This window comes from Bufo bufo, chromosome 5 (assembly GCF_905171765.1).
Source record: "Bufo bufo chromosome 5, aBufBuf1.1, whole genome shotgun sequence".
NCBI classification, from domain to species: domain Eukaryota; kingdom Metazoa; phylum Chordata; class Amphibia; order Anura; family Bufonidae; genus Bufo; species Bufo bufo.
This window is the reverse complement of record NC_053393.1, coordinates 279,440,067-279,467,031: the sequence shown is the minus strand read 5'-3', so window position 1 is coordinate 279,467,031 and position 26,965 is coordinate 279,440,067. Positions and strand designations below refer to the sequence as shown.

The 26,965-nt window shown below is 42.6% G+C and overlaps 1 protein-coding gene across 4 annotated transcripts in view; it reads left to right on the top strand.

The window, feature by feature from the left end:
* TMEM245 (transmembrane protein 245) overlaps positions 1-26,965 on the top strand; it is a 946,795-nt gene that overhangs the window by 846,817 nt on the left and 73,013 nt on the right. For 3 of the 4 annotated variants that reach the window (XM_040431820.1, XM_040431819.1, XM_040431818.1), the window contains one exon: positions 7,993-8,187. In XM_040431820.1, coding sequence (XP_040287754.1) covers positions 7,993-8,187 — 195 coding nt within the window. Of the gene's footprint in view, positions 1-7,992; positions 8,188-26,965 lie in introns of those variants that run through there. The other variant, XR_005778944.1, reaches the window with a different exon arrangement.

The following is a 26,965-nucleotide window of genomic DNA, read 5'->3' as shown; positions in this document are numbered from 1 at the left end:
GGCTGATCCAACTTTGATGTAATGTCCTTAAAACAAGTCAAAATGAGGCTCAGTAGTGTGTGTGGCCTCCACGTGCCTGTATGACCTCCCTACAACGCCTGTGCATGCTCCTGATGAGGTGGCGGACGGTCTCCTGAGGGATCTCCTCCCAGACCTGGACTAAAGCATCTGCCAACTCCTGGACAGTCTGTGGTGCAACGTGACGTTGGTGGATAGAGCGAGACATGATGTCCCAGATGTGCTCAATTGGATTCAGGTCTGGGGAACGGGCGGGCCAGTCCATAGCATCAATGCCTTCATCTTGCAGGAACTGCTGACACGCTCCAGCCACATGAGGTCTAGCATTGTCTTGCATTAGAAGGAACCCAGGGCCAACCGCACCAGCATATGGTCTCACAAGGGGTCTGAGGATCTCATCTCGGTACCTAATGGCAGTCAGGCTACCTCTGGCGAGCACATGGAGGGCTGTGCGGTCCTCCAAAGAAATGCCACCCCACAACATTACTGACCCAATGCCAAACCGGTCATGCTGGAGGATGTTGCAGGCAGCAGAACGTTCTCCACGACGTCTCAAGACTCTGTCACGTCTGTCACATCTGCTCAGTGTGAACCTGCTTTCATCTGTGAAGAGCACAGGGTGCCAGTGGCAAATTTGCCAATCTTGGTGTTCTCTGGCAAATGCCAAACGTCCTGCACGGTGTTGGGCTGTAAGCACAACCCCCACCTGTGGACGTCGGGCCCTCATATCACCCTCATGGAGTCTGTTTCTGACCGTTTGAGCAGATACATGCACATTTGTGGCCTGCTGGAGGTCATTTTGCAGGGCTCTGGCAGTGCTCCTCCTGTTCCTCCTTGCACAAAGGCGGAGGTAGCGATCCTGCTGCTGGGTTGTTGCCCTCCTACGGCCTCCTCCACGTCTCCTGATGTACTGGCCTGTCTCCTGGTAGCGCCTCCATGCTCTGGACACTACGCTGACAGACACAGCAAACCTTCTTGCCACAGCTCGCATTGATGTGCCATCCTGGATAAGCTGCACTACCTGAGCCACTTGTGTGGGTTGTAGACTCCGTCTCATGCTACCACTAGAGTGAAAGCACCACCAGCATTCAAAAGTGACCAAAACATCAGCCAGGAAGCATAGGAACTGAGAAGTGGTCTGTGGTTACCACCTGCAGAACCACTCCTTTATTGGGGGTGTCTTGCTAATTGCCTATAATTTCCACCTGTTGTCTATCTCATTTGCACAACAGCATGTGAAATTGATTGTCACTCAGTGTTGCTTCCTAAGTGGACAGTTTGATTTCACAGAAGTGTGATTGACTAGGAGTTACATTGTGTTGTTTAAGTGTTCCCTTTATTTTTTTGAGCAGTGTATAATTATATATCAATAGATATAAATATATATACATATAGACGCACACACCACAGTACAGTAATATCACTATAATAAACACAATACAGGGAGTGCAGAATTATTAGGCAAGTTGTATTTTTGAGGATTAATTTTATTATTGAACAACAACCATGTTCTCAATGAACCCACAAAACTCATTAATATCAAAGCTGAATATTTTTGGAAGTAGTTTTTAGTTTGTTTTTAGTTTTAGCTATTTTAGGGGGATATCTGTGTGTGCAAGTGACTATTACTGTGCATAATTCACTCCAGTGATGTTGCAGCTCTGAAATATGGCCAAACTGGTGACTAGTGGCATCTTGGCAGCTGCACGCTTGACTTTTCTCAGTTCATGGGCAGTTATTTTGCGCCTTGGTTCTTCCACATGCTTCTTGCGACCCTGTTGACTATTTTGAATGAAACGCTTGATTGTTCGATGATCACGCTTCAGAAGCTTTGCAATTTTAAGAGTGCTGCATCCCTCTGCAAGATATCTCACTATTTTTGACTTTTCTGAGCCTGTCAAGTCCTTCTTTTGACCCATTTTGCCAAAGGAAAGGAAGTTGCCTAATAATTATGCACACCTAATATAGGGTGTTGATGTCATTAGACCACACCCCTTCTCATTACAGAGATGCACATCACCTAATATGCTTAATTGGTAGTAGGCTTTCGAGCCTATACAGCTTGGAGTAAGACAACATGCATAAAGAGGATGATGTGGTCAAAATACTCATTTGCCTAATAATTCTGCACTCCCTGTACAAACCTAACTAAACTACACAATTCAATTCCCAATTCCACCCCCCACACACTTATCTATACAAAACACACACATGTATATAGCAGCAGCCCACCCAACCTGGCTCTACACTATCCCTATGGGGTGAATAAGGGGTTAACCGGGCAGGGGTAACCCAGGAAAGGGTTAACAATGCAAGGATTAATGCATGGTTTAAACAGGATCAGGTTGGGCTGCACACAGGGTCTGAGGGGTTAATGCTGCAAGGATTCAGCAGCAGGGTTACTGGGGCCAGGGCAGCAGGGGTCACTAAAGGGGTAAATACAGGGTTAATCCCAGCAAGGGATCAGCCCAGCTGGGGTTCAGGGCAAGGGGCAGTGGGCAGGGGTAAATGAGAAAGGGGTAAATGGGTGGCAGGGGAGCAAGGCACAGTAGGGGTTACAGATACTTAGCCGCTCCGTTCATCCTGCGCTTCCTGCTTCTGAGCGCTGCCTGCACTCTATCCACTCTTCTGAGCGCCGGCTGCGCTCTCCTACTTATGGGGGGGAGTGTCCGGGATGTGGGTTCTGGCGGCGATAGAGGCTCCTCTGTGTGCAGCGCATCGCTGCCTGCGCTCTCTTCTTCGGCTTCTGATCAGGGGGTGTAGGGGTTCTGAGTCCTTGAGCGCCACACGGCCGGGGTATTTAAACCCGGCCGCGCTTGCTCCCGTCTTCCCGCGCTGAAGGCATGCACACGAACGCCTGCAGCCAAGTCCATGTGGGCCGGCACAGTGATATGACGTCCCCGCACCAGCCCGTGCATTCTGGAGTGCACTTCCAGGCGGGGGATGATTCAAATCTCCCGCCTGTGAAGCGCCCGCATACCTCCTGGTGCTGTAATTTCAGCATCAGAGGTTTGCCACCTACAGGGGTGGGGGAGCTCTTTGTTCCCCCGCCTTTGTAGTGCAGAACATCTGTTATCAAAGGACAGAGGATCTAAATTGATTATCTGTCCTTTGAAGTGGCCCAAACTGGACATAATTGTCCAGTTGTCGGCCTCCCTTCCTGCAGGCGCATTCCAGAGGGGGGGCACCCATGATGGGCAGATATTTTGGCCACATTATAAATATATATATATATATAGAGATAAAAGAAGTCGGACTGCACTCCAAAATAATAGTGAAATACACGGTTTATTCACCCATAGTATGGCAAACTTGCAAGTTTGCCATACTATGGGTGAATAAACCGTGTATTTCACTATTATTTTGGAGTGCAGTCCGACTTCTTTTATCTCTACAATACTTGGGGTATTACCGTTACCCTGTGCTGGACGTTGCACCCACACCGTGAATGGTGCTCCCGCCGGATTTTCTCCTCCTTCTATATATATATATATATATATCCATAGATGCTTGATGCACATCTATAAATATATATATATATATATACACACATACATATACACACACAAACTGGGGCATGAATGGGCAGATATAAGCCCACATATATATATCTGGTGGAAAGCCCATATATACATAAATATATATATACAGATGTGTGCAATATAAGGGGCATACACACATCTCTCTCTCTCTCTCTCTATATATATATATACACACACATACCTGGGCCCATACTGGCCAATATATACATGGCCATACAGGGGATATATATCCCTATTGGCCGCCCACCCCCCCCATCCTCCTGCCTGTTATGGACACATAAGTACAGGCTGCTGGATTGAAGATATTCTATAGTTAAACATTGCCTGCAATTAGATAAGATTACTACAGTGAGCGGGGCCCGGTGCAATAGAATACAACGACTGCACTGGGCCCCGCTGCCATTACAAAACTAGTTATGGGGGGGGGGGGGGGGGCTGTGGATGACACACAGCATAAGATGCTATTTATCTGTTATCCACAGATCCCTCATAACAGTGTCATCCACAGATGCCCCATAACTGCCATCCACAGACCCCCATAACAGTGTCAGCCACAGATCCTGCATAACAGTGTCATCCACAGATCCCCTATAATAGTGTCATTCACAGGCTACCATTAGTTCAAAGCCCACCAAAAAGCACAAGTTTTTTCTTAATTTCCTCCTCCAAAACCGCTAGGTGCGTCTTATGGGCCGGTGCGTCTTATACGGTATATACACATATCAATGAAGGGGCAGATACATATATATAATCTATATACACCCTGTACAGAATTATTAGGCAAATGAGTATTTTGACCACATCATCCTCTTTATGCATGTTGTCTTACTCCAAGCTGTATAGGCTCGAAAGCCTACTACCAATTAAGCATATTAGGTGATGTGCATCTCTGTAATGAGAAGGGGTGTGGTCTAATGACATCAACACCCTATATTAGGTGTGCATAATTATTAGGCAACTTCCTTTCCTTTGGCAAAATGGGTCAAAAGAAGGACTTGACAGGCTCAGAAAAGTCAAAAATAGTGAGATATCTTGCAGAGGGATGCAGCACTCTTAAAATTGCAAAGCTTCTGAAGCGTGATCATCGAACAATCAAGCGTTTCATTCAAAATAGTCAACAGGATCACAAGAAGCGTGTGGAAAAACCAAGGCGCAAAATAACTGCCCATGAACTGAGAAAAGTCAAGCGTGCAGCTGCCAAGATGCCACTTGCCACCAGTTTAGCCATATTTCAGAGCTGCAACATCACTGGAGTGCCCAAAAGCACAAGGTGTGCAATACTCAGAGACATGGCCAAGGTAAGAAAGGCTGAAAGACGACCACCACTGAACAAGACACACAAGCTGAAACGTCAAGACTGGGCCAAGAAATATCTCAAGACAGATTTTTCTAAGGTTTTATGGACTGATGAAATGAGAGTGAGTCTTGATGGGCCAGATGGATGGGCCTGTGGCTTGATTGGTAAAGGGCAGAGAGCTCCAGTCCGACTCAGATGCCAGCAAGGTGGAGGTGGAGTACTGGTTTGGGCTGGTATCATCAAAGATGAGCTTGTGGGGCCTTTTCGGGTTGAGGATGGAGTCAAGCTCAACTCCCAGTCCTACTGCCAGTTTCTGGAAGACACCTTCTTCAAGCAGTGGTACAGGAAGAAGTCTGAAAAACATGATTTTCATGCAGGACAATGCTCCATCACACGCGTCCAAGTACTCCACAGCGTGGCTGGCAAGAAAGGGTATAAAAGAAGAAAATCTAATGACATGGCCTCCTTGTTCACCTGATCTGAACCCCATTGAGAACCTGTGGTCCATCATCAAATGTGAGATTTACAAGGAGGGAAAACAGTACACCTCTCTGAACAGTGTCTGGGAGGCTGTGGTTGCTGCTGCACGCAATGTTGATGGTGAACAGATCAAAACACTGACAGAATCCATGGATGGCAGGCTTTTGAGTGTCCTTGCAAAGAAAGGTGGCTATATTGGTCACTGATTTGTTTTTGTTTTGTTTTTGAATGTCAGAAATGTATATTTGTGAATGTTGAGATGTTATATTGGTTTCACTGGTAAAAATAAATAATTGAAATGGGTATATATTTGTTTTTTGTTAAGTTGCCTAATAATTATGCACAGTAATAGTCACCTGCACAAACAGATATCCCCCTAAAATAGCTAAAACTAAAAACAAACTAAAAACTACATCCAAAAATATTCAGCTTTGATATTAATGAGTTTTTTGGGTTCATTGAGAACATGGTTGTTGTTCAATAATAAAATGAATCCTCAAAAATACAACTTGCCTAATAATTCTGCACTCCCTGTATACGCCCACCTGACTTCCCTCTACACTGGCGCAAACCCAACACATCACATCACCCAAAGAACACCATCCCCACAGTGAAACATGGTGGTGGCAGCATCATGCTGTGGGGATGTTTTTCAGCAGCCAGGACTGGGAAACTGATCAGAGTTGAGGGAAAGATGGATGGTGCTAAATACAGGGATATTCTTGAGCAAAACCTTTACCACTCTGTGCATGATTTGAGGCTAGGACAGAGGTTCACCTTCCAGCAGGACAATGACCCCAAACACACTGCTAAAGCAACACTTAAGTGGTTCAAGTGGAAACATGTAAATGTGTTGGAATGGCCTAGTCAATGCCCAGATCTCAATCCAATAGAAAATCTGTGGTCAGGCTTAAAGATTGCTGTTCACAAGCGCAAACCATCCAATATGAAGGAGCTGGAGCAGTTTTGCAAGAAGGAATGGGCAAAAATCCCAGTGGTAAGATGTGGCAAGCTCATAGAGATTTATCCAAAGCGACTTTGAGCTGTGATTGCCGCAAAAGGTCGCTCTACAAAGTATTGATTTTAGTTATGCACATAAACTTTTTCTGTGTAATGCCGATCACGGTAATTAAATGCTTTAGATGCCGTGATCAAGTGAGATCACGGCACCTAAATGCGCAAAAACCCGGAAGCACGAGCTTTCTACCTATGCTCTGTGTGGCCAATCTGGGCATAGGTAGTTGCGCTGAATACTGGTAGCTTTACTGGGTAAGCTAACAGTATTCAAACTGCAATTCTTATTTTGGCCACCAGATGGCAGACCAGGATAAGAAATGAGCAAAAGTAAGCAAATGAAGCTAATAATAAATTTCTGATAAACCAAAATAAAAATTAAAAACTAATAAGCTCATATATGAGGCACATAATGATCACAAAAAATAAATTTTTTTAAAACATATGTGAACCTAAATAATAAATATAATCATCATGGGTATCACCGCCACCGAAAATGCCAATAGTATTAAAATAGAAAAAAATAATACAATACGGCGAATGGCGTAACGAAAAAAAAGGGTCAAAATGGCCGATTTGCCATTTTTTCATTGCTTCTCTTACGCAATTTTTTTTTATAATATGTGATAAAAAAAAGGCACGCATACTCCAAAATGGTATCAATTAAAAGTACAGATTGTTCCGCAAAAATTGAGCCCCTAATCAGCTCAGTAGACATAAGTATAAAAAAGGTATGGGGGTCAGAATATGGTGATATAGAATTTTTATTTTTTTTCTCAAAGTTGAAATACATTTTTACACTATTTAGACATAAGGAACCTATACATATGGGGTATCGTTGTAATCGTACTTACCCAGAGAATGAAGGGCATGGGTCAGTTTTGCCGTAAACAAAACGCCGTAGGAACAAAACCCGTAAAATGTTGGGGGGATTGCGTTTCTTTTCCAATTCCACCCCATTTGGATTTTTTTTTACCGCTTTCCACAACATGTTATGCCATTATTAATGGTGGCATTAGAAAGTACAACTTGTCCTGCAAAAAATAGGGAAGAAAAATAAAAAAAACGCAAAAATGAAAAAATCTCCAGTATCCAAAGGGTTAAAAGTAAAACCCCTGGCAAAACGAGGAGATCGCCAAAAAGTATAATTGCAAAAAGAAGCTTGGTTAATAATACAAACCAGAGCCATGGGTCCTATAGGTTTCAATAACAAAAATAATTTGAACGTGTTCATTTAAGAAGTAATTGCATATGTAAATTTGCATGCTGTTTAGCATGAATTAATGTGTAGTGCGCATGGCTGTTTTAGACCAGTGCACAATCGGGTCATTATGCAGGCTTTGAGGAAGTGCTGGCCAGCACGAAACAGCTGTTGCCTGGGTGCCCGACATCGGACTACCCTGTTTGTTTTTTTATGGAGAGATAAAGGAAGATTTTATGCTGGTGAGTGCCATGACTATTTTCTTTGTTATTGGGACTTTGTTTTGTCTTCGAGCACAGACTCTGTGAGAAACAAAATTGCTTTTGTGCATATGTTTGACATCTACACTCTCAGCAGTAATGATCACTATCTTCTTTGTTTTTACAGTAAAGGAGTTCTGTTTTGTGTAATGTAATTGTCTTTTTTTGTTTCTTATACAGAGGTGGTCATCCTTACTTGACTGGTCTAGCAGTGGCAGGAGGTGCATATTATTTAGGACTCGAAGGCGCAATCATCGGACCTATTCTTCTTTGTATCCTTGTTGTGGCTTCTAATATTTACACTGCAATGCTAGTTAGCCCAACCTCTACATTACCTACTCCATCAACAACTCCGTGGCCTTTACAAATTCATCGGTGAGCTGTCTTAATGCATTAAAGTTGCCAAGGTTCTTATATTTTCATGGCATATCATATTTGCTCACCTAAAACTGTGCAGTATTGTGCTGAATGCTTATGTCTTTGGGTGCACCTTTTGCTAATTAGTTTTAGTCATTACTTAGAAACAAATGATGTAGTAATTGAGTACATCAGATCGCCATGCTACTGTGGAGACCAGATATTTTGCTGATGGCACATATGGACCACCTGCACTTCCCAAGAAAGTGTGGGCACTCACACTAGAGCAGTCTGCCTTATTCATGAAACCCATTTGCAATTGCTCTACATGTAACCTTAAGGGTCCATTCACACGTCCGTTGTTTCTTTCCTGATCTGTTCCGTTTTTTGCGGAACAGATCTGGACCCATTCATTTTCAATGGGTCCTGAAAAAAATCGGACAGCTCAATGTCTGATTTTTTTTCAGGACCCATTGAAAATGAATGGGTCCAGATCTGTTCCGCAAAAAACGGAACAGATCAGGAAAGAAACAACGGATGTGTGAATGGACCCTTTTAATGTGTTGCCCAGTTTAAAAAAAAAATATATCACTTTTAGTAGCAATGTGCTCTAGCAGTTAAAAACATCATACTCACCTGCTGCCTGTTCTGTTCTGACTTCATGTATCCTTGGCACCTTCAGTGTTCTTCTGGAACATGTCCTGTAAATATCCAGGTGGATAGGGTCAAATGCGCCACTGCAGCCAATGACTAGCATCAGCAGTGACTTGTTCCCAGATGGCATGTGACCTACGGTTTGGAGACGCTTCACTGCTGAGGCCAATCATTTGCTGCAATAGTTGGCATTGAAAAATGTCTATGACTGAGTTTACTGCCACCAATAACAGTGGAGTTTAATTTAACACCTGGTGAATATAGCTCTGCTGCCTGAACAGTCTGTACTGTATGAAAGACAGCAAGGGAGTCAAGAATCCAGCAGACACTGCTGTCTTGCCACAAAAAAAATGTTGTTGACGATATGTAGATAGGAAAAACTTAAGTCTACAAAATGAAACTATATAAAAATTTGATAATAAACACTGCACAACTAGGATGATAGATAAACAAAAATCTGTATGTGTAGTTTTATCTATTGGATTATGATAGACCTGGTTTTGAGAAAAAAGTAAACTGCACATTTCACCTATAGCACCTCTTTTATTTCTTCAACTTTTGTCTCTTGGCTACAGGACTTCAGTGCATGTTTGTGGTCTAGTGGAATATTTTCTCGAGAGTATATGGGAGCATGTAGTATGCGGAGACAACTGATAGTAATGATATCATATTCTTCAAGAAGGGTCAAAACCATACAGACCCAACCCCAAATGATAAGGCTACATTCACCCAAACGTATTTTGTTTCCATTCCATTTTTTTTGCGGATTGGATGAGGACCCATTTATTTCACCATTTGCTATCTGCATCCGTATGTTTGTTCGTAGCCCCGCAAAAAAAATAAAACATGTCCTATTCTTGTCCATTTTGCGGACAAGGATAGGCATTGTTACAATGGATCCGCAAAAAAATCGGATGCCATACGGCTACAATTTGTGGACCGCAAAACACATGTGGTCGTGTGAATGTAGCCTAAAGCAGAATCATAGTCATTAGCATATCTTGCAAACTGAGATGAAGAAAAAATAGACAGCACTCACCAATGGTTCATTTGCTTCTTTATTTCAAGCAGACAAGTGCTTCATGCGGCAAGGTAGCAGTTAGCCAGATTTACATACCAGTGGCGACGGCCGTTTCGAGCACGAGTGATCGCGCTTCCTCAGGCCACTACACGTGCACGCCCATACGTGCTGACCTCTTATACCCCGGCGTCAGGTTGCCATGGAAATCCACAACAACCAGGCGCCATGCACACAAGAGGTCATTAATAAACATGTTACAACAAAGAGATACAATATTACAAAAACGCATTTAAATCATTGCGGTCATTCAGACCAAGCTGACCTGTTGCTCCTGTACAAATTATCCACTTTGCTTCTTTTTGCAAAAGGGTGCGGTGTCTGTCTCCTCCCTGAACTGGGTATGGGACAGTCTCTATCCCAGCAAACTGCAGTGCTTTCACATTACCTCCATGTACCTTTCTCACATGGTCAATTAGTCTGGTGCAACCTTTTCCCGTCTTTATAGAGTTAAAGTGTTCCCTGATCCTCTCAAATAAACATCTGATGGTCTTTCCCTCATAGAAGTGGCCACAATCACACATCAAAACATATACTACATAAGTACTTCTACAGTTTTTGAAACTAAACTAGTGATCCTTTTTGTGATGGGACTTATTTTGACAATCTTTTTTTGGCAATTATGTTCACATAGCGAACAACTGCCACATTTATAGTTACCAGCCGGCAACCTCTCCTGCAACCAATTAGTCTTTTTTTCGCCCAAAAATCAGCTTCTCACAATCCTATCTTTTAATGTGTGACTGCATCACGGTTTATCATCCACTATGCCTCTCAGACTCCCATCTTTTTTCAGGATATCCCAGTGCTTAAATATTGCTGTGCATATAGAATTAGCCATTGGGCTAAATTTAAATGAAAATACACATCTCTTTTTGTTATTTTTATTTTCCTGTTTCCCATTCCTACCAATCCCTCTTTTTCCTGCTAATAACGCATCTTGGGACAATTTCTCAACCTCTTTTATGTTCTCATCCAATAAATGTTCAGGATAGCCTCTCTGCAATAACCGTTATTTCAAATGCAGTGCTTGTTTTATATATCCTTCATCTATGCTATTTATGCGCCTCAACCTGACAAATTGCCCATAAGGCACCGATTTTTTGACGGGATATGGATGGAAACTGTCGTGTTGTAGCAGAGAGTTGGTCGCCGTGGGCTTGCGATAGCCCTCCGTGACCAACTCTCCGCCACAAACCGCAACAGACACATCCAAAAATTCCAAACGTGGCCCCCCTGAAATTCATCGTGAATTTCATCGCCATACAATTCTCTTCATTGAGGTGCTGTACAAATTCCCTATACATGTTCTCTGTCCCGGACCAAATTATAAAAACATCGTCCACAAACCGTAGGAACAATTTAATGTACTGTAGGTAAGGATTACTGGTATTGAAAATACACTTATCTTCCAATCTAGCGAGGTACATATTCGCAAAAGTACAGGAGACAGGAGTCCCCATTGCAGTACCGATTTTTTGTCTATACCAGTCCATTCCAAACCTAAAGACATTGTTCTCTAGAATAAACGACAAGGCTTCCTGCACAAAGTCACAGTAAAGAGGGCTCTTTCCTGCTTGTTGTAAAACTTTAATCACTGCTGTAACCCCTTCAGTGTGTACAAGAGCTTTAGAAGCAAAAATCATGCAATTGGCTGACCGTTTATTTTGGACTATTAACTCGTTTAGATCTTACAAGGAGAGCAATAGAGTCCCAAGAGGTTTGAGATTATACACTGCTCAAAAAAATAAAGGGAACACAAAAATAACACATCCTGAATTAATTAAATATTCTTCTGAAATACTTTGTTCTTTACACAGTTGAATGTGCTGACAACAAAATCACACAAAAATTAAAAAATGGAAATCAAATTTTTTAACCCATGGAGGTCTGGATTTGGAGTCACACTCAAAATTAAAGTGGAAAAACACACTATAGGCTGATCCAACTTTGATGTAATGTCCTTAAAACAAGTCAAAATGAGGCTCAGTAGTGTGTGTGGCCTCCACATGCCTGTATGACCTCCCTACAATGCCTGTGCATGCTCCTAATGAGGTGGCGGACGGCCTCCTGAGGGATCTCCTCCCAGACCTGGACTAAAGCATCTGCCAACTCCTGGACAGTCTGTGGTGCAACGTGACGTTGGTGGATAGAGCGAGACATGATGTCCCAGATGTGCTCAATTGGATTCAGGTCTGGGGAACGGGCGGGCCAGTCCATAGCATCAATGTCTTCGTCTTGCAGGAACTGCTGACACACTCCAGCCACATGAGGTCTAGCATTGTCTTGCATTAGGAGGAACCCAGGGCCAACCGCACCAGCATATGGTCTCACAAGGGGTCTGAGGATCTCATCTCGGTACCTAATGGCAGTCAGGCTACCTCTGGCGAGCACATGGCCTCCAAAGAAATGCCACCCCACACCATTACTGACCCAATGCCGGAGGATGTTGCAGGCAGCAGAACGTTCTCCACGGCGTCTCCAGACTCTGTCACGTCTGTCACATGTGCTCAGTGTGAACCTGCTTTCATCTGTGAAGAGCACAGGGTGCCAGTGGCGAATTTGCCAATCTTGGTGTTCTCTGGCAAATGCCAAACGTCCTGCACGGTGTTGGGCTGTAAGCACAACCCCCACCTGTGGACGTCGGCCCTCATATCACCCTCATGGAGTCTGTTTCTGACCGTTTGAGCAGACATATGCACATTTGTGGCCTGCTGGAGGTCATTTTGCAGGGCTCTGGCAGTGCTCCTCCTGTTCCTCCTTGCACAAAGGCGGAGGTAGCGGTCCTGCTGCTGGGTTGTTGCCCTCCTACGGCCTCCTCCAAGTCTCCTGATGTACTGGCCTGTCTCCTGGTAGCGCCTCCATGCTCTGGACACTATGCTGACAGACACAGCAAACCTTCTTGCCACAGCTCGCATTGATGTGCCATCCTGGATAAGCTGCACTACCTGAGCCACTTGTGTGGGTTGTAGACTCTGTCTCATGCTACCACTAGACTGAAAGCACCGCCAGCATTCAAAAGTGACCAAAACATCAGCCAGGAAGCATAGGAACTGAGAAGTGGTCTGTGGTCACCACCTGCAGAACCACTCCTTTGTTGGGGGTGTCTTGCTAATTGCCTATAATTTCCACCTGTTGTCTATCCCATTTGCACAACAGCATGTGAAATTGATGGTCACAGTTTGACCCTGTTATGTTTGAGGTTGATCTACATAAAGCCGTCAGGAAGTTATATTTACAAAAAATGTTCCATGATAAAAACTAATCAGGTCCTGAAAAAAGAAGGTGAAATACCATTGCAATCTGATCCACTAGCCTTTAGCATTAATACACAGCTTGATGAGAATAAATCATGCCTGGAGTTTCTGACTGGGACTGATTTTGATAACCCGGTCGAGACGGATCCAGGGCATTATAAAGGAGGTGTTGGATCCACGTTTTGTCTCCCTATGCCGGCTGGCAGTGTAATTGACAATTTTCACCAGCATGTTTTGCAAGAAATAAGGCTATTGTTTACCCCCAGGTATAGGAAAATATCACAAATGGGGAGAAAAGAGCCCTTGATTGGTTAAAATCACGATGATGTTATTATGAAGCCAGCCGACAAGGGGGGCAACGTGGTCCTTATGACATGGGATTATTATGTGTCAGAGGCTATCAGACAGCTAAGCGATCAGCTTACCTATGAAAGATTAAAACAGGATCCAGTTGCATGCATTCAGAGTGAGTTAAAACAGTTGGTATCCAAGTACGTTGCCATGGGTTTTCTCCCAAGTAAGTTCTTGGAGAAATTAATACCTCCTCATCCTATGAAACCCTCATGGTATTTCATACCCAAGATGCATAAGTCACTGAGCCATCCCCCGGGTCGCCCTATTGTGGCCGGGATTGGCTTAGTGACAGAACCATTGTCCCAGTATGTTGACTGGTTATTAAGACCAATATTAAGCAATGCCCCAGCCTACATCAGGGACACTAATGATTTCCTCCTCTCGTTGAAGCAATTTCATTGGCAGGAGGGTTATCAACTAGTGTCCCTGGATGTGGAGAGTTTATACACACGCATACACACACTGAAGGGGTTACAGCAGTGATTAAAGTTTTACAACAAGCAGGAAAGAGCCCTCTTTACTGTGACTTTGTGCAGGAAGCCTTGTCGTTTATTCTAGAGAACAATGTCTTTAGGTTTGGAATGGACTGGTATAGACAAAAAATCGGTACTGCAATGGGGACTCCTGTCTCCTGTACTTTTGTGAATATGTACCTCGCTAGATTGGAAGATAAGTGTATTTTCAATACCAGTAATCCTTACCTACAGTACATTAAATTGTTCCTACGGTTTGTGGACGATGTTTTTATAATTTGGTCCGGGACAGAGAACATGTATAGGGAATTTGTACAGCACCTCAATGAAGAGAATTGTATGGCGATGAAATTCACGATGAATTTCAGGGGGGCCACGTTTGGAATTTTTGGATGTGTCTGTTGCGGTTTGTGGCGGAGAGTTGGTCACGGAGGGCTATCGCAAGCCCACGGCGACCAACTCTCTGCTACACCACGACAGTTTCCATCCATATCCCGTCAAAAAATCGGTGCCTTATGGGCAATTTGTCAGGTTGAGGCGCATAAATAGCATAGATGAAGGATATATAAAACAAGCACTGCATTTGAAATAACGGTTATTGCAGAGAGGCTATCCTGAACATTTATTGGATGAGAACATAAAAGAGGTTGAGAAATTGTCCCAAGATGAGTTATTAGCAGGAAAAAGAGGGATTGGTAGGAATGGGAAACAGGAAAATAAAAATAACAAAAAGAGATGTGTATTTTCATTTAAATTTAGCCCAATGGCTAATTCTATATGCACAGCAATATTTAAGCACTGGGATATCCTGAAAAAAGATGGGAGTCTGAGAGGCATAGTGGATGATAAACCGTGATGCAGTCACACATTAAAAGATAGGATTGTGAGAAGCTGATTTTTGGGCGAAAAAAAGACTAATTGGTTGCAGGAGAGGTTGCCGGCTGGTAACTATAAGGGTCCATTCACATGTCCGTTGTTTCTTTCCTGATCTGTTCCGTTTTTTGCTGAACAGATCTGGACCAGATCTGGACCCATTCATTTTCAATGGGTCCTGAAAAAAATCAGACATTGAGCTGTCCGTTTTTTTCCAGGACCCTTTGAAAATGAATGGGTCCAGATCTGGTCCAGATCTGTTCAGCAAAAAACGGAACAGATCAGGAAAGAAACAACGGACGTGTGAATGGACCCTAAATGTGGCAGTTGTTCGCTATGTGAACATAATTGCCAAAAAAAGATTGTCAAAATAAGTCCCATCACAAAAAGGATCACTAGTTTCATAAACTGTAGAAGTAAGTGCTTATGCAGTATATGTTTTGATGTGTGATTGTGGCCACTTCTATGTGGGAAGACCATCAGATGTTTATTTGAGAGGATCAGGGAACACTTTAACTCTATAAAGACGGGAAAAGGTTGCACCAGACTAATTGACCATGTGAGAAAGGTACATGGAGGTAATGTGAAAGCACTGCAGTTTGCTGGGATAGAGACTGTCCCATACCCAGTTCAGGGAGGAGACAGACACCGCACCCTTTTGCAAAAAGAAGCAAAGTGGATAATTTGTACAGGAGCAACAGGTCAGCTTGGTCTGAATGACCGCAATGATTTAAATGTGTTTTTGTAATATTGTATCTCTTTGTTGTAACATGTTGATTAATGATATCTTGTGTGCACGGCGCCTGGTTGTTGTGGATTTCCATGGCAACCTGACGCCGGGGTATAAGAGGTCAGCACATATGGGCGTGCACTTGTAGGGGCCTGAGGAAGCGCGATCACTCGTGCGCGAAACAGCCGTCGCCACTGGTATGTGAATCTGGCTCACTGCTACTTTGCCGCATGAAGCACTTGTCTGCTTGAAATAAAGAAGCAAATGAACCATTGGTGAGTGCTGCCTATTTTTTTCTTCATCTCAGTTTGCAATATTTTATGACTTTATCTTTTGGATTGTGCACCACCTCTCTGGTTTTTGTTTGGGGGTATCGAGAGGCTTGTGCAGGCACGCACCAGTGTGAACACGCATCAGCAGTGCCACCTGTGATTCTTTTGCTGTTGATAGTCATTAGCATAGCCAAGGTTAAAGCAGGGTTGTGGTCAAAAGCCAATGGTTGATAAAACTAGTGAGTTGCAGGCATATATGAACATGGGGCGAACACAGATGCCTTTAGCTGCCAAACGCACATGTAAATGCAACGGGTTAGTCTGGTTGATAAACACAGTGGGTTTTTTACAGAATCAAAGAATCATTTTCAGCAGCGCTGCCTTATTGATTTGCAATACACAATGGTTAAGGCCGTATTCATTGAAAGGTCACGCATTATCACTTACATGAACGTGAGGGAATGCGGCTTCTTGCCACATTCTCACATGCATGTACAGTACAGACCAAAAGTTTGGACACACCTTCTCATTCAAAGAGTTTTCTTTATTTTCATGACTATGAAGGCATCAAAACTATGAATTAACACATGTGGAATTATATACATAACAAACAAGTGTGAAACAACTGAAAATATGTCATATTCTAGGTTCTTCAAAGTAGCCACCTTTTGCTTTGATTACTGCTTTGCTCACTCTTGGCATTCTCTTGATGAGCTTCAAGAGGTAGTGCCCTGAAATGGTCTTCCAACAGTCTTGAAGGAGTTCCCAGAGATGCTTAGCACTTGTTGGCCCTTTTGCCTTCACTCTGCGGTCCAGCTCACCCCAAACCATCTCGATTGTGTTCAGGTCCGGTGACTGTGGAGGCCAGGTCATCTGGCGCAGCACCCCATCACTCTCCTTCATGGTCAAATAGCCCTTACTTTCAAAGTTTTCCCAATTTTTCGGCTGACTGACTGACCTTCATTTCTTAAAGTAATGATGGCCACTCGTTTTTCTTTACTTAGCTCCTTTTTTCTTGCCATAATACAAATTCTAACAGTCTATTCAGTAGGACTATCAGCTGTGTATCCACCTGACTTCTCCTCAACGCAACTGATGGTCCCAACCTCATTTATAAGGCAAGAAATCCCACTTATTAAACCTGACAGGGCACACCTGTGAAGTGAAAACCATTTCAGGGGACTACCTCTTGAAGCTCATCAAGAGAATGCCAAGAGTGTGCAAAGCAGTAATCAAAGCAAAAGGTGGCTACTTTGAAGAACCTAGAATAGGACATATTTTCAGTTGTTTTACACTTGTTTGTTATGTATATAATTCCACATGTGTTAATTCATAGTTTTGATGCCTTCAGTGTGAATCTACAATTTTCATAGTCATGAAAATAAAGAAAACTCTTTGAATGAGAAGGCGTGTCCAAACTTTTGGTCTGTACTGTATGTGATGAGATCGGGCAGGTGCAGCACGGGTCCGGCTGTTACTGATAGCCAGGGCCCTGTTGCATCCGCCGGCATCGCTGTATGCGGTGATGCCAGCAGATTAACGCTTTCACATGCCGCGGTCAGCGCTGAGTATGGCATGTGCGGGTTTGCAGAGGGAGGGGGCCCCCTCTGACTCCATCGGTCCCCCACACTCCGGTGACAGGGGGCCGATGGTTGCCATTGCTGCAGAAGCCCAGGAGATCCAGTCTGCCGGCTAGGTCTCCTAGGCAACTGTCAGCGTCTTACACAGTAAGACGCTGACAGTTCAATTCAGTGCAATACATAATGTATTGTACTAAATTGAAACAGGGATCAAACCCTGAAAAGGTGAAGTCCCAAAGTGGGGAAAAAAAAAAAGTGAAATTTTTATTTTATTTTTATAATAAAAAAAATGTAAGTTTCAAGTAAAAAAAAATCCCCCTCACCATAAAATAGTGTTTAAAAAACAAACAAAAAACAGACATATTAGGTATCGCCATGTCAGTAACGGTGTGCTCTATAAAAATGTCACATAATCTACCACTTCAGGTGAACCTCGTAAAAAAAAAAAAAAGCAAAAAATTCAATTTTTTTTTAACCTTTACATCACAAAAAAAAAAAATAGTACCAATCAAACCGAAACTTCTTTGTGCAAAAAGTTAAACCCGACCTAAGACAATCGCCCAAAAGATTAAAAAAAAAATGACTTTCAGAAAATGGAGACACTAAAACTTTTATAGTGTAAAACTGAAATAAGTGTAAACAAAGTTGACATATTATGTATCACTGCATCTGTAATGATCTGCTCTATAAAAATCACATGATCTACCCCCTCAGTTGAACGCCGTAAAAAAAACGGTGCCAAAAATGCTATTTTTTGTCACCTTCATCACAAAAAGCGTAATTCCAAGCAATCAAAAAGTCATACACACCCCAAAATGGTACCAATTAAACCGTCATCTTTTCCTGCAAAAAATGAGCCCCTCTTCATGCAAAAAGTTAAACCCGACCTAAGACAATCGCCCAAAAAATAAAAAATAAATCTGTCTTTCAAAAAATAAATATGATAAAAAATATATTTTTTTTTTTCAAAATTGATTTTATTGTGTAAAATTTTAATATATAAAAGTAGACATATTGGGTATCGCCGCGTCTAACAACCTGCTCTATAAAAATATCACATGATCTACCCCCTCAGTTGAATGCTGTTAAAAAAAAAATATTATAATAAAAACAGTGCCAAAATAGCAATTTTTTTGGTCACCTTGCTCCAAAAAAGTGTCATAATGAATGTTGAAAACATCACATGTGCCCAAAAATGGTACCAATAAAAATGTCAGCTCTTCCTGCAAAAAAACAGCCTTTGCACAAGACAATCGGCAGAAATATAAAAGAGAAAATGAAGACACAAAAACATTATTTTTATTTTCAAAATGCTTTATTATGTAAAACTGAAACAAAAAATTTGGTATTGTCGCGTCCGTATCAACCTGCTCTATAAAAGCAACACATGATGTATACTGTCAGGAGAACTCTGTAAAAATCTAAAAATAAAAGCTGTGCCACAGCAGCCATTTTTTGGTTACCTTCCCTCGCAAAAAGCAAAATATTGAGCAATCCAAAATCATATGTACCCCAAAACAGTAGCAATACAACTGTCACATCATCCCATAGTTTACAAAATGGCGTCACTTTTTGGGAGTTTCTACTCTAGGGGTGCATAAGGAAGTCTTCAAATGTGACATGGCAACTTAAAATTAATCCCGGTGACATGTGCCCTCCAAATTCCACATAGCGCTCCTTTCCCTCTGCGCCCTATAGTGTGCCCATACAGCAGTTTCCAATCACATATGGGGTGCTTCTGTAAACTGCAGAATCAGGGTAATAACTATTAAGTTTTCTCTAGCTGTTAACCCTTGCTGTGTTACAGGGAAAAATTGATTACAATGGAAAATCTTCCAAAAAAAGTGTGAAATTTTGAAGTTTCACCTCCATTTTCCTTTCATTCTTGCGTAACACCTAAAGGGTTAACAAAGTTTGTAAAATCAGTTTTGAATAACTTGAAGGGTGCAGTTTCTAAAATGGGGTCATTTATGGGTGGTTTCTACTATGTAAGTCCCACAATGTGACTGCATAACTGAACTGGCCCTTAAAAAGTGGGTTTTGGAAATTCTTTTTAAGAATTGCATCTAATATTCTAAGCCTTCTAATGTCCTAAAAAAATAAAATGACGTTTACAAAATGATGCCAACACTAAGTAGACATCTGGGAAATGTACAGAAACAATTATTTTATGAAGTATCACAATCTGCTTTAAAAACAGAGAAATTCAAATTTCAGAAATTGAGAATTTTTCCAAATTTTCAGTAAGTTTTGGAATTTCTTATAAATATAGGTGAAACATATTGACTCAAATTTACCTCCAACATGAAGTACAATATATCACGAGAAAATAATCTCTGAATTATATAAATAAAAGCGTTCCAGAGTTATTACCACATAAAGTGAAACATGTCAAATTTACAAAATGTGGCTTGGTCCTTATGGTGAAAACTGGCTTGGTTTTGAAGGGGTTAATGATTAACATACATGTTAACGTACATTTTGCTTGTTCAATAAATGTTCTTGCTACTTATTAGCACCGAGTAAATAGAAACTCTGTAGCTTGATATCTATATATCAAGCTATAGTGTTTAACACCGTTTCTTCGGCCTACAGGTAGTGGTGTTATCAGTGTCAGTTTTTTTTTTATATTTTAGCATAATATTACTTTGAATAGAATAGAGGAGATGGTATTACCTCTTCCTTTATTGTAAACACAGCAAAGATGAATAGTTGCTTCAGTATTCTGTAACAAAGCTAGCTTTCTGACTCATTGCTGCAGGCTACTTTCACACTCCCGTTTGGTGCGGATCCGTCATGGATCTGCACAGACGGATCCGCCCCGATAATTCAAATGCATCCGGTCAGAATGGATCTGTTTGTATTATCTTTAACATTGTCAAAACGGATCCGTCTTGAACATCATTGAAAGTCAATAGGGGACGGTTCTGTTTTCTATTGTGCCAGATTGTGTCAGTGAAAATGTATCCGTCCCCATTGACTTACATTGTGTGTCAGGACGTATCCGTTTGCCTCCGCATCGTCAGGCGGACACCGGTCGGAGGCATGGCTTGGCAGAGTTTTTAAGTCATCTTTTGAGGGTGGCCTAAATGTCCACCCTACCTGCCCCCTTAACTGTGATCTCCACATCACTCCGCTCCCTTAACAGTGTCATCCACAGCGCCCTGCCCCTTTAAAGCTGACCTACAGTAGTGAAGAAAAATGGCTGGGTTGTTATGGAAACCTGGTGTAAAGCTGTGTGAATGTGGAGACTAAGGGCCTGCGAGCGCCTTCCCGGACACCTGGTGTACCTGTGTGCCAAAGTTCGCGATTGTAAATGCGACAGTGCGGATTCCTTTAGCCGACTTACATACAGTGGATATAAAAATGGGGATGTAGCTGTGTTCAGAATTTAGCAATCACATTCAAAATCATGTTAAATAGGAGTCAGCATACACCTGCCATCATTTAAAGTGCCTCTGATTACCCCAAATGAAGTTCAGCTGCTCTAGTTGGTCTTTCCTGTAATTTTCTTAGTCACATCCCACAGCAAAAGCCATGGTCCACAGAGAGCTTCCAAAGCATCAGAGGGATCTCATTGTTAAAAGGTATCAGTCAGGAGATGGGTACAAAAGAATTTCCAAGGCATTAGATATACCATGGAACACAGTGAAGACAGTCATCATCAAGTGGAGAAAATATGGCACAACAGTGACATTACCAAGAACTGGACGTCCCTCCAAAATTGATGAAAAGGCGAGAAGAAAACGGGTCTGGGAGGCTACCAAGAGGCCTACAGCAACATTAAAGGAGCTACAGGAATATATTGCAAGTACTGGCAGTGTGCTACATGTGACAACAATCTCCCGTATTCTTCATGTCTGGGCTATAGGGTAGAGTGGCAAGACGAAAGCCTTTTCTTACGAAGAAAAACATCCAAGCCAGGCTACATTTTGTTGCAGAAACACATCTGAAGTCTCCCAAAAGCATGTGGGAAAAGGTGTTATGGTCTGATGAAACCAAGGTTGAACTTTTTGGCCATAATTCCAAAAGATATGTTTGGCGCAAAAACAACACTGCACATCAAGCAAAACAACACCATACCCACAGTGAAGCATGGTGGTGGCAGCATTATACTTTGGGCCTGTTTTTCTTCAGCTGGAACTTGGGCCTTAGTTAAGCTAGAGGGAATTATGAACAGTTCCAAATACCAGTCGATATTGGCACAAAACCTTCAGGCTTCTGCTAGAAAGCTGAACACGAAGAGGAACTTCATCTTTCAGCATGACCACGACCCAAAGCATATATCCAAATCAACAAAGGAATGGCTTCACCTGAAGAAGATTAAAGTTTTGGAATGGCCCAGACCTAAATCTGATTGAAAATCTGTGGGGTGATCTGAAGAGGATTGTGCACAGGAGATGCCCTCTCAATCTGACAGATTTGGAGTGTTTTTGCAAAGAAGAGTGGGCAAATCTTGCTAAGTCAAAATGTGCCATGCTGATAGACTCATACCCCAAAAAACTTTTTTTTTTTTATTCTTTATTTTAGAATACACACATTTTTTTCCATAGCAAGTAAAGATAAAGATGACATGCTCATTGTAATACACAATTATTTCCATATCAAGTAAAGATAAAGATGTCATGTTCATTGTCATTACATTTAACCATCATGCGTAGACGTCTAGTACATAATCCATATGTGAAATACCCTCCTTTCCCCCCTCCCTCCTCCCTATCCCCAACTTTACCCAGTCTGACTCCAAAGATTCTCACGAATTCCATTTATTTTATTTTTTTGTAAGGACCCACCCTCAGCCAGAGTAACTTCTATGACTCTTATTTTATTAATATATATTCAAATAACCCCTGTAAAGAGAGAAGACCATGGATCTGTTTCCCTCAACTTCAGGAACCATTCAGTATGTTGGAAGGGTTTCACAACTCTCTTCGTTTCCTCCCTTGTCAAGAAAGCTTCCATATATGGCCTCCATTTTTCGAAAAAAGAGCTCGTCAACTTGGATTTATTTAATTCCGTTTCCATCTGTTCCAATTGTAGGCATCCCAGTGTTAATTTAAAAGTGACCTGTATTGGAGGGACTTCTGGACACAGCCAGTGGCAGAGCAGGCTTCTTTTAGCCGCAAGTATTAACACATGTATCGCCTTTGGTATCTTGGTCTTTTGGGTCTCTTTGGGCTAATGGAACAAGAGAAGCTGTGGATCCTTAGGTAATTTTAATTTTCCTTTAGATTGTATTTCATCTAGCAATTTTCCCCAGAAGGTCTGAACATCAGGACAGAGCCACAGACAATAGATTATATCCGTATTGAGTGCCAGACATTTAGGACAATGTGGTATTTTCCCTTCCACATTGTGTGAGGGTTCTCTCGAAGAATGGAAGCCATATACACTAACCTAAAGAATTATTAGGAACACCATACTAATACGGTGTTGGACCCCCTTTTGCCTTCAGAACTGCCTTAATTCTACGTGGCATTGATTCAACAAGGTGCTGATAGCATTCTTTAGAAATGTTGGCCCATATTGATAGGATAGCATCTTGCAGTTGATGGAGATTTTAGGGATGCACCTCCAGGGAATGAAGCTCCAGTTCCACCACATCCCAAAGATGCTCTATTGGGTTGAGATCTGGTGACTGTGGGGGCCATTTTAGTACAGTGAACTCATTGTCATGTTCAAGAAACCAATTTGAAATGATTCGAGCTTTGTGACATGGTGCATTATCCTGCTGGAAGTAGCCATCAGAGGATGGATACATGTTCTCATTCTGTTTACGTCAAATTCGGACTCTACCTTTTGAATGTCTCAACAGAAATCGAGACTCATCAGACCAGGCAACATTTTTCCAGTCTTCAACAGTCCAATTTTGCTGAGCTCGTGCAAATTGTAGCCTCTTTTTCCTATTTGTAGTGGAGATGACTGGTACCCTGTGGGGTCTTCTGCTGTTGTAGCCCATCCGCCTCAAGGTTGTGCGTGTTGTGGCTTCACAAATGCTTTGCTGCATACCTTGGTTGTAACGAGTGGTTATTTCAGTCAACGTTGCTCTTCTATCAGCTTGAATCAGTCGGCCCATTCTCCTCTGACCTCTAGCATCCACAAGGCATTTTTGCCCACAGGACTGCCGCATACTGGATGTTTTTCCCTTTTCACACCATTCTTTGTAAACCCTAGAAATGGTTGTGCGTGAAAATCACAGTAACTGAGCAGATTGTGAAATACTCAGACCGGCCCGTCTGGCACCAACAACCATGCCACGCTCAAAATTGCTTAAATCACCTTTCTTTCCCATTCTGACATTCAGTTTGGAGTTCAGGAGATTGTCTTGACCAGGACCACAACCCTACATGCATTGAAGCAACTGCCATGTGATTGGTTGACTAGATAATCGCATTAATGAGAAATAGAACAGGTGTTCCTAATAATTCTTTAGGTGAGTGTATATCGCCCTATGTATTATCTTAAACTGCGACTCTCTCCAGAGTTCACTACTGGCTACCCTGGGGTGTGTAGACTTTTTATATCCACTTTACATACACTCAGCTTTATATATATCACATGACGTATAACAGCACAACTACACTGCTACATGCATTGGGGGAAGGAGCCACTATTAAACGGACGGCCGATGTGGAGTTCACTGTTAAAGGGGCGGGCACTGTGGAGGTCACTGTTAAAAGGGCGGCCACTATGAGGGTCACTGTTAAAGGGGCGGGCACTGTGGAGATCACTGTAAAAGGGGAGGGTCACTGTTAAAGGGGTGGGCACTGTTAAAGGGGCAGGCACTGTGGAGGTCACTATTAAATGGGCGGGGACTGTGGAGGTTGCTGTTAAAGATGCATTTACTGTTAAAGGGGTGGGCACTGTGGAGGTCAATGTTAAAGGGGCAGCCATTGTTGAAGTCAATGTTAAAGGGGCAGGTACTGTAGAGGGCACTATTATGGTGGGTACTTTTGATATCTTTTTACGACACACAGAAACATGAAATTAAATAGATTAAATATACCCGTGCGAAGCCGGGTCCTTCTGCTAGTGTGTACAGTCGTAGCCAAAAGTTTTGAGAAATACATAAATATTGGAAATTGGAAAAGTTGCTGCTTAAGTTTTTATAATAGCAATTTGCATATACTCCAGAATGTTATGAAGAGTGATCAGATGAATTGCATAGTCCTTCTTTGCCATGAAAATTAACTTAATCCCAAAAAAACCTTTCCACTGCATTTCATTGCTGTCATTAAAGGACCTGCTGAGATCATATCGTCTTGTTAACTCAGGTGAGAATGTTGACGAGCACAAGGCTGGAGATCATTATGTCAGGCTGATTGGGTTAAAATGGAAGACTTGACATGTTAAAAGGAGGGTGATGCTTGAAATCATTGTTCTTCCATTGTTAACCATGGTGACCTGCAAAGAAACACGTGCAGCCATCATTGCGTTGCATAAAAATGGCTTCACAGGCAAGGATATTGTGGCTACTAAGATTGCACCTCAATCAACAACTTATAGGATTATCAAGAACTTCAAGGAAAGAGGTTCAATTCTTGTTAAGAAGGCTTCAGGGAGTCCAAGAAAGTCCAGCAAGCGCCAGGATCGTCTCCTAAAGAGGATTCAGCTGCTGGATCGGAGTGCCAGCAGTGCAGAGCTTGCTCAGGAATGGCAGCAGGCAGGTGTGAGCGCATCTGCACGCACAGTGAGGCGAAGACTTTTGGAAGATGGCCTGGTGTTAAGAAGGGCAGCAAAGAAGCCAGTTCTCTCCAAAAAAAACCCATCAGGGATAGATTGATCTTCTGCAGAAAGTATGGTGAATGGACTGCTGAGGACTGGGGCAAAGTCATATTCTCCGATGAAGCCTCTTTCCGATTGTTTGGGGCATCTGGAAAAAGACTTTTTGCCCAAAAACACAGCCATGAATAAAGAATGGTACCAAAACACCCTCCAGCAACTTCTTCCAAAAATCCAACAACAGTTTGGTGAAGAACAATGCATTTTCCAGCACGATGGAGCACCGTGCCATAAGGCAAAAGTGATAACTAAGTGGCTCGGGGACCAAAACGTTTACATTTTGGATCTATGGCCTGGAAACTCCCCAGATCTTAATCCCATTGAGAACTTGTGGTCAATCCTAAAGAGGCGGGTGGACAAACAAAAACCCACTCATTCTGACAAACTCCAAGAAGTGATTATGAAAGAATGGGTTTCTATCAGTCAGGAATTAGCCCAGAAGTTGATTGAGAGCATGCCCAGTCGAATTGCAGAGGTCCTGAAAAAAAAGGGCCAACACTGCAAATACTGACTCTTTGCATAAATGTCATGTAATTGTCGATAAAAGCCTTTGAAACGTATGAAGTGCGTGTAATTATATTTCACTACATCACAGAAACAACTGAAACAAAGATCTAAAAGCAGTTTAGCAGCAAACTTTGTGAAAACTAATATTTGTTTCATTCTCAAAACTTTTGGCCACGACTGTATATACACACAAATGAATTTCTGTCTGTCTGGACCAATCTGCACCAAATTTGGCATATAGGTACATCAGGTGTCCAGAAAGGCTTTAGACCGGGTCTCAGCTCTCTAGGACGTACCGTTGCAAAAAAAAATAAAAAAAATTCAAATATGGCATGATCTGCATTATTCAGTAGAAGCCTGTTGGTCTTTCACTCCTATCCCAACTGCCATACACACGGTCACATGACCCTTATCAGCCAATTGAAGCTCGCAGGTCCTCTAGTCTCGACATACACACAGTTTTACACCAGGTTTCCATAACAACCCAGCCATTTTTCTTCACTGCTGTAGGTCACCTTTAAAGGGGCAGAGCGCTGTGGATGACGCTGTTAAGAGAGCAGAGTGCTGTCAAAGTCACAGTTAAGGGGCCAGGCTGCTGTGGAGGTCACAGTTAAGGGGATGGTCGCTATCGAGGTCAGTGTTAAGGGGCAAGCTACTGTAGAGGTCGCTGTTAAGGGGGCGGATTATTGTGGATATCACTGTTAAGGAGACTGGGTACTGTGGAGATAACTAATAAACAGGCGGCTGCTGTGGAAGTCACTATTAAAGGGGTGCGCGCTGTGGAGGTTATTGTTAAGGGGACAGGGCACTGTGGAAGTCTCTGTTAAGGTAATTGGCCACTGTGCAGATCACTGTTAAGGCAGCTGGGTACTGTGGAAGTCACTGTTAAAGTGTTAAAGGGGTGGGTGCTGTGGAGATTGCTAAGGGTGCAGGGCACTGCTGAGGTCTCTGTTAAGGGGGCAGGCCAATGTGAAGGTCACTGTAAAGGCAGTGTGGTACTGTGGAAGTCACTGTTAAAGGGGCAGGGCACTGTGGAGGTCACTGTTAAATGGACGGGGTGATATGAGGGAGTCATTGTTAAGGGGTAGGATGCTGTGGGGGTCACAGTTAAGGGGAGGGGGTGCTGCGGTGGTCACTGTTAAGGGGTAGATCTCTGTGGAGGGTCACTGTTAAGGGGGCAGGCCGCTGTGGAGGGTCACTGTTAAGGGGGCAGGCTGCTGTGGAGGTCTTTGTTAG